This window comes from Condylura cristata, unplaced genomic scaffold (genome assembly GCF_000260355.1).
Source record: "Condylura cristata isolate star-nosed mole 26May11 unplaced genomic scaffold, ConCri1.0 scaffold00029, whole genome shotgun sequence".
In the NCBI taxonomy this organism is placed as follows: domain Eukaryota; kingdom Metazoa; phylum Chordata; class Mammalia; order Eulipotyphla; family Talpidae; genus Condylura; species Condylura cristata.
This window is the reverse complement of record NW_004567130.1, coordinates 23,869,920-23,878,619: the sequence shown is the minus strand read 5'-3', so window position 1 is coordinate 23,878,619 and position 8,700 is coordinate 23,869,920. Positions and strand designations below refer to the sequence as shown.

Sequence of the window (8,700 nt, the reverse complement as noted above, 5' to 3'; positions counted from 1 at the left end):
CCTTTGGGGGTACTGCCACCGAGTGGGGGGCCCCTGATGTAGGGCGCCCGCTAGAAGACAGGAAATCTGAGCAAGTTCCTGGCTCCTAAGGGTCTTGGCGATGGAGACGCTGTGCTCGCACAGGGAATGTCTGTACGGTGTGGCCGTGCAAAGTTCATTTTTCCGGGGATTGTGCTTCTCACTTCTGGGCGCTGCTTGGGGGTGCAGGGACCGTATTATTCGGCCACGTGGCTCCAACGCTGGTGGTGCCCCGTTATCTTCTCCCAGCCCAAGATTCTGGTACTGCCTTTGGCTTCTTTCTCTGGAGTTCCTCCTCCTGACACCATTTTCTTCTCGGCTTTTCTATGCCCTGACAGCATTGTGGTGGGAAACACTTTTTTTTACACGATATCCCCGGTATTTTTATAGGGGCTTGTATTTATACGTAGATAGCTGACATCTTTTCGCTTATGAAACACACAACGCTTGGGGTTGTGGACAGGAATGTGAAACCTACATATAAGAAAAAGCATTTTCCCCCCCCTTGAAGTTAGATTTCTCCATCAGGGTGGAGAAAGGTATGGAAACAGTTTTCTGAAAAGTCTGGAACCAAATTTGCCATGTTCAGGTACACAGTTCACCTGGGAGAAAAGTCCTCCGTCGATGATTTTCCCCAGCCTAGCATCTAACCTGATGTATACCAGAGACTATCCTAAATCAATTCAGTTTATTTAAAATAAAATATACATAGTTTGTTCCCATAGTTATCAGACCGCTAACTGTCCCTAGTGGTAAAATGATTTGGTTACAAGTTCCTTGCTGTAAGACACAAAAATGGGTCAGGTTTTTATTCTATAGTAGAACAGTAACCCAACCCACTTTTTATTTTTAAGAAAATAATAGGGTCTTATGCCAACGCTAAAGTGTCTCCGAAGCTCTCTTAAATACTAAACTCTGAGACCTGCGTTCTGAATTACTCCCTATCTCTTACCGATCGCAACTTTTCATTTATTTCCAATTTTAACTGCAAAATATTTGTCAGAACAAATTGTCTTGTGAGCCAACCATCTCAAAATATTTCTCCTAGTCTCAACAAGATTGTACTATATCTGAATCAATTAAACCTTAAAATTAAGTACTGTACAAACTACAGTGCATTGTATTTTCTTGGATTCATGTATTAGAGAAAAATGTAAACTTTTGTTTCTACTCTTTTGTTCTTTTTAGTAGTTTCATAAATTCAGAATATACGCATGTAAGCTTTCATCATAAAATAATTATGACAAAACCATTATGTATTTAAATAGGATCGTTCTTTCTCTTAGCCATGAAATTGGCGGGCGCAGTCCATTCTGTTCTGACAGAATTTACACTGCATCTCTCCTGCTCTTCATTGTCATCACCTCGCGGTTATCGGAGCCGTAGCAAGGGCAGCCATGGAAATGTCCCTCCGAAATTTTGGAAAGCAAGCCCTCTTTTTGTTTTATTAAGTCAACGATTTTTTAAAATTATTTATACATAGAGGAACTGGGGTACAGGCCAAAGATACGGGGGGAGTGTACTCACCAGAGACAGAGTGGGGAGCAGAACAGGCAGATGGACTGAAATACACTGCTGAGGGGAGCAGCAGGTGAGACTGGAGAGGTCTGCGGCGCCGTGTGGTCACCTCCAGGGAGGAAGATTGAACTTGCCCTTCAGAGGCTGCAGACCATTTCCTGGTGCCATACTTTAAGGGTTGCACTGCCAGGGAGGGCCCCTAAGTCAACGACTCTTAAGGATAAGATTTTTCAGTCATAATCATTCATGCATTTTAAGAGGAGGATTCATTCACTCTTCCTAGCAATCAGTAAATTCAGTATAGAATGGTATTTCTTAGTACTTCCACCATTTCTTGGGAGCGATTTAAACTGGAAGGTGCATTTAGAATATCAGTACGTCAGGTAACAAAAATTAAGCTACTGACTTGTGTGTTGATTGAAAGTATGTCTTGTCTCCAGCCCTAGGGTAGGATGTGGCATCAAGTACACACAGAATGCCAGTCGAATGAATGAATGGACAAAGAAATCAGTCTCCTAAATAAATGCACATTCCTCTTGAAATGTAAAGTGGCTTATTGGAAAGGTCATGAGTACACGTTGGAGACTTGCAAACCGAGTTCAAGTCCTCTCTCAGCAGAATTTTATCTCAGGCAAGTTGCTTAACTTTTCTGACACATTTCCCTCATTTGTGAAATGACAGTTATAACTACTTTAACCACTTATTATGCAAATTCAGTGTGATGAGATGTAGATCATATTGGTCAGCAAGCTAAAATTAATGTAAATATGAATATATTTGTCAATACTAGCTACTATAACAAAGAAATCCAAAAGTGTATAGAGGCACACAACATTAGTTTCTCATATGTGTGACATTCTGAATGTCATGCAAATCTGTAAATATTTAAGTGTGGGACTAAGTTTTGTTCACGTCCGACAGAGTGCTGAGATGTTAACAGTCACATCAAAATGGCAGAGGAGTGAAAAGCATGAAGGATCACTGGAGCAGGATTTTTAAGCACGACATTTGCATTTATATTCCGCTGGGTAGAACTCTCCCAACTATGAGGTAGGACATAAATTCCAGTCCAGGAAGAAAAAGAAATAATTTTGATGAACAGCCAGTCAGTCTCTGTTGCAGTTGGTTTCTAACAATATAAGTCTATAGTTGCAATTAATGAACACGCTAGATGATTAATAAAGCAATTTCCAAGAGTTCAGTTTAAATCTAAGTTATCAGTAGTAGAACAATCCATTGCAATGGTTATCAGCAATAATTGTCTCTTCTTCTTTTCACAGATGTCTTAAGTTGTAATGTTTGTATTAATAACACATGAGAATACATGAGGAACAGAATGTCATTTGAAACTGGGATTCTTCAAGTATTCTGGAAAGTTCCCTCTTATTTTCATTGTCAGGTTTGTTTCCTACTATGTTATGAATGTATGAATGAAAGTTTTTCACTCATATTGTCCCTCTTAAACAAGTCTGTTAGCAACTTAAGCAATCTCTGAACATTATATTTAGCATTTCAGGACACTGTGTCTGAAGAAGTTACTGACCGTAATTAAGGAACTGCTTCTGAGGCATAGAGCTGGAATTCATCTTCTAACCCCAAAGCAACAACAGACATAATTATTATTCCTAGTTGTGCAGGAAAACAAGCTATTCAATAAACTAATGCTTCTATATTGTGCTCCCAGAGCTTCGATTTAGGATATAATCTTCATTTCCTAAAATGGTGTACATTATTAGTTGTTTCAGAACCTGTTCTGTGGGATTGAACCTTTTACCACCACAGCTAACAGTGAAATAATCACAGTAGATTTCCAGCCCTCACCTAGTAATTACCTCAACTCTTCCTCAGTTATTTCACGTAAATACAGTGTCTCCAGAAAATGTCCCCGTCCATTTTAAAGCACAGTTTATTCTATTAATGAAAATATACTCAAAATCAGCCAGAAATCTACAGCTGACATTTTTTGTTTGTGTTTTACCAGCTATGATGGACTTCGATTGCTTTGTAATATTTCACTAACTAATAATAGTTTGTGTTTTAAATGCCAAGAAGACATTATAAGTCTCACAAGATTTCTTGGGCAGAACTATGACTACTGTAAGTGGCAAACACTCTCTGAATTCAAAACTTTCAATTTAATCCAAACCCTGAATTTCAGTCCAGCCTTCTTTAGGTTGAAAGCCCTGTCGAGAGAAAGCAGGCGAATCAGAGTCTCTATCTCATCTTGTTTTCCTTTTCCATCCCCCAAGTCAGTCTCTGCATGAAGACAAAACAGTTCTTATCCAACTGGTACCATTGTAAGCCGGCTTTGCCCTCTCTCGGTCTGGCAGTTACATGACTTGGAGGGCCCACTACAAAACAAAAATGAAAAATAGGCCCCTTGTTGTAAAAGATTTAAAAATGTCCAGGCAGCACTGGCAGAGTCTTAAAAAGGTGAGCATAGGTCTCCCTGGCCTTTATAAAGCTGACTTCTCCAAGAGTTCTTTGGAGTGTCACTGCTGGGGTCCCCTAGCTGACGCTCCCATGACAAGGATGATGTGGCTTTTTCTTCAGCTGGCTGCACTCTTCAGCTCAGACCTGCTGTTGTCTTACCACTGGAATCTTCTCACCCTCTGGCAGAAGGTCCTCCAGAGGGCTCTAGGTCAGTTCTCTCTCCCTCCTGGACTTTATCTGAGCCACAGGAAACCTCACGACCTCTTGCCCTGCCGCTCATTCTCTCACTCTTGGTCCTGTCAGAGAAACAGTTGGGCCCTTGTTGGAAAAGAATTGTGATAGTTTCCATGGAATCCCTCCACCGCAGAGAATACATGCCAGGATGCACAGGATTCAGGAGAAAACCACGGAAGCCTCTCAGCAGGAACTGAAGGAGCACCCTCCACCATCTCCCCACTGGGAGTTGGGAGCCAGCCTTCCCCAGGGAAAGTCTCTGTCTCAAATACTTCCCATTATTTTATGTTCTTAACGTGGATGACCCACGTGGCGCGGCAGACCTCTCCTGACTGCCCGCTGCTCCCCTCGGCAGTGGACTTCGTCGATCTGCCTGTTCTGCTCCCCGCTCTGTCTCTGGTGAAGCCTCTCACCGCTCCTGCACGCCAGTTCTGTAAGCAAATAAATAAATCTTTTTTAAAAAAAAAGTGAATGAGAATATTTGAGTCAATAGCTAGACTTTGAACTATTTCCTTCATAATAATGACAAAACCTGAAGTTTTATACTTTTTATATATGAGTATCTCAGTTTTAACTTTCTTTAAAAATCATATTATCTGTATTATAGCTCAACCTTCTGTGGTAATCATTTGATAATATATATAAATTGAAACTATGCTGTGTGGCTGAAACTTATACAGTCATATATGTCAATTATTTCCCAATAAAACTGGGATAGAAAAAGTACATTATCTCTATGGTAGAAATATTTTCCATTTCTTACTTAGACATGCATAAAAATTATAGCTATTACCAAAAATATATATATTTAGGTTAACAGATGTTCAAAGCACAAAAGTAATTAAAATAGTATCATCTCTGTATTTGGGTTTCTGTGGAACAAATATGTGACAAAATTGTTGTTTTCATAAATAGTTACCTATGTTAGTGATAGTAAGAATTTAGAATCTGGCCCTTGGTTAATTTCTCAAAGTTATTTTTTTTTTAAAGTTGAAATCATAAAACTTAGCTCTATTATCTATAAATGTGGCATAAACTCAAGAACAAAAATACAATTGGTACTGTGAGTTCATCACTTGGATGAAGGTTACATTGAAACATGAAAACCCTTGGCTACAGGTGTGAATGTCAAATTAGATGAAAACAAATTTAAATATAAGATCGTCTCGATTTTCCTTTACTGCCTGTGATTAACAAAGAGGAAGTATCTTCCTTTTTCCATGGCAAAGTATAAAAAATTCAAAAAATAATGGAACGCTAGGGTTTAGTTGAACCACCTTAACTTTTTCTCACTCCTTTCAAAGTACAATTGTGAGCCTTGTGCATATTCCAGAATAACAATTTGCTAAATACACACCACAATTTTCAACAGTAGGTCTTCTGCCACCTCTCATCTTCTGAAAAGTTACTTCCTCATCGATATCTTCTAAGTATCCATAAAAGACCTTGAGTTACATGAAGTCTAAAAATCTTATTTATGAACAAATGCTTCTTTAGATGACTCACAAGGGGGGATATATAGAGTAAGGAAAAAGACCAACTCACCAACCTTTGCTTAAGCAATATACACTTTCTCCTTAATGGTGGATTATCATAACCTCTCTCCGTTAAATCTCCAGCCAGGGTTTGATAGAGTTTGTTTGCACATTGGCCTGGTCCTATTGTCTTTCTGATAAAACGTTTTACATCGCAGATGATACAGTTCACATTTTAACTTAAATTCACACTCGAACTTAATTCTACAAACTCTTGCTGACTCGTTGAGCACTCAACGATCTAGAGATAGATATGCATGCAACCCAATGCCTGCTTTCAAGATTTTGGAAGACCGACAGGAATCACCCACTATAATACAATACACGTGACTATAGACAAGGAACAAGGAGTTAAGAGAACATACCCTGGGGACAATGACTGCAGAGTGAGAGGGAATGAGTTGGGTCAACCTGAAGAAAGGCTAATGACATTTTAGCAAAGCTTTAAAATGAGGTCAGAAGTTGATCAGGCAAGAGCTATTCCAGGCAATGAAAGAAATACAGAGAAAAGCAAAGCAAGGAAATCTTCAGGGACTTCACAAAAAGAAAATGTGTGCAGGGAACTTTTCAGTGATATGAAATCATCTGAGTTGAACTTAATAATCACGAGAGGAAATAAAATTTACACGTATGCAAAAGCCATGGAGAAGAAGGACTGATCTCCAGAGAATTATCAAGACTAAGGGATCAGGTGATCAGATGGAGCCCTGGGTGTGCTAAAAAAAAAAAAGAGAGAGAGAGAGAGAAATAAAGGTTGATGCCCAGAATGCTATTCTGTTAAGACTGTGAAGAGGATTTGTGTGTGTGTGTGAACATGCACACACTATGGTTTTCGTTGTTCATTTTGGAGAGTGGGATGAGTGGGATTGACAGAAGACCAGGTTAGGAAGGAGGAAGGAGAAAAGGAACCACTTTGGAAATGCTAAAATTGACATATGCCTGTAAGACTCTCAGACTCATACAGCAATAAGCACAATAGCTACAAGATTACTCTCTGCCAACCACTCTACTTAACTTTCTACAAGAATTAGTGGGTTTGGGGATATGAAAATATGGAGGTCTCACTTAAAAGACTTCACCTGTAGATACAGGTCAGTATCACAGCATGGAGTAGTGGCACAGGGTAGCAAAGTGATTTAAGAACTGAACTTTGGGTCAAGGAGATGGAGCAAAAATAGCCAAATGAATAAGGAGAGAAACCGAAGGAACTATGAAAGTCAAGGGAGGAGAGAACTTCCAAACAGGGGCATGTTGGCCACTCGAAAAACTGGAGAGGAGTCAGATCAAGAAGAAAAACTTCTAAGTGCCTACTAAAGTTCACACCTGGGGAGTCAATGATTACTTTTGTGGATTTAGTATCATGGGGTAATATCATTATAAAATGGACAATTGAGGAAGAGGGAATAATGGAATGATCTGGAACTAATATTTTCCAAAAAGCGAACCTTACTACGAGCCAGCCGGCGCTCTGCTTGTATGGTAGGATGCTATTTGAAACATGTATCATTGTTTTTGGGGTTCAGATCTCCACTAGTCCTTTCCCACCATTTAGAGCTGAAAGAGCTGTGTGTCAGGAAAGGCCTACCAGAGTACATGATTCAGAAAGAATCCTTCCCTTGGCTTTTTCATGTCAAAAGTAATCCTCTGGGGGAAATGTTGATGACCTTGGGCTTAAAATATGGGATTTGGGAGACTACATAATGCCAAGAACAAGGCTTCTCACATTTGTTATGTAGCTGCCCCCTCCCCGCCCAGCACTTTACTGTGATGGCACTGGGCTTCCCCCTCAGCCTAACCCAGCTCCCTTCATCCACACACATCTATCCTACCAGTATGTCCAATAGCTCCCTACAGGCTACTTTCTGGCTCAGGGTCTATATTACTAGGACTCCACCTTGCGGGGAAACAATTCCAATATGCCTTGGGAAAACTACAGTTTAGAGAATTAACATTTCTGTGGTGGTCAGCAACTTGTTTGCGGTTGGATAAATGCTATCCTGATCTCTTCCTTCCCTTATTCCTTGCTTTCTAGGGATTTGTCTGACTGGAGATTGGGGGGGGGGCAGAAACTAGGCACTTAGCTCATTACTGAGGCCCCTCTGTTTGGGGGATAAGCCTGCTTCCCCTCAACCAAAACCAAAACCTGACCTGCCCCCTGGAGTTTTCTGGTCCTGGAACAAAGTATTAGGGAACTCACTCGTCTGTAGGCCTCAGTGCATCCCTCCACTCATCTTTAGCCATGTAAAGTTGCTATTTTCTTTGCAAACTCTTATTGTTTGTATTGTGTTTCTCATTGGGGTCCAAATTCACAAGGAGAGAGGAGGGCTAGTTTATCTTCACCCCTTTCGCTCTTTTGGGAGGAAAAGAAATAGCATTACTCTTTAGGTGAACTTTTATAGTGAGAAAAGGAAAAAATACACATGATGTGGAGTCTAAGTTAATTTAGGAAATGTCCATAAACTCTTCTCCTAAATGCAAAGCAGTTCCTCTCTGAGAAAAGGAATCTCTCCACTTCCCAGTCATTAGATTTAGATCATTGTTCTTTATTCTCCAAAGTTTTGGCTTAATTCAAAAGACTTATAAAGAGGAGAGTATTGGGGTTTTTTTTGCAAAGAACATCAGGTTTTCTTTCTTTCTTTTGGTTTGGTAAAAATCAGTTTTACATTAGTTTAATGCCATTTTATTACCAAAAGATAGCTATGCTAAATGGGTCCACATATGAAAATATCTACACATGTGTGTAGAAGTGATGGTGAAGATGACTCCAGTTTTATTTATTTTTTAAATATCTATTTATTTGTGTACAGAGAACTGGGGTACAGGCCAGAGGTGCAGGGACAGTGAGAGGGTTCACCAGAGACAGAGTGGGGAGCAGAACAGGCAGATCGACGAAGCTCACTGCTGAGGGGAGCAGTGGGGAGACTGGAGAGGTCTGCAGCGCCCTGTGGGTCAGCTTCAAGGC

At 40.1% G+C, this 8,700-nt stretch overlaps 1 protein-coding gene and 1 long non-coding RNA gene across 2 annotated transcripts in view; both read left to right on the top strand.

The window, feature by feature from the left end:
- The window catches only part of LOC101632900 (C-Jun-amino-terminal kinase-interacting protein 3-like), a 3,810-nt gene extending 1,542 nt beyond the window's left edge, over positions 1–2,268 (top strand). Inside the window, exon 2 of the mRNA XM_012730876.1 lies at positions 2,254–2,268. Coding sequence (XP_012586330.1) covers positions 2,254–2,268 — 15 coding nt within the window. The remainder of the gene's footprint in view (positions 1–2,253) is intronic.
- A 199-nt stretch (positions 2,269–2,467) lies between these two features.
- On the top strand, positions 2,468–4,526 carry LOC105854212. The gene is made up of 4 exons (XR_001145901.1): positions 2,468–2,586; positions 2,817–2,935; positions 4,090–4,177; positions 4,273–4,526. It is a non-coding gene; the product is annotated as an uncharacterized LOC105854212 (long non-coding RNA).
- Positions 4,527–8,700: the final 4,174 nt, after the last annotated feature.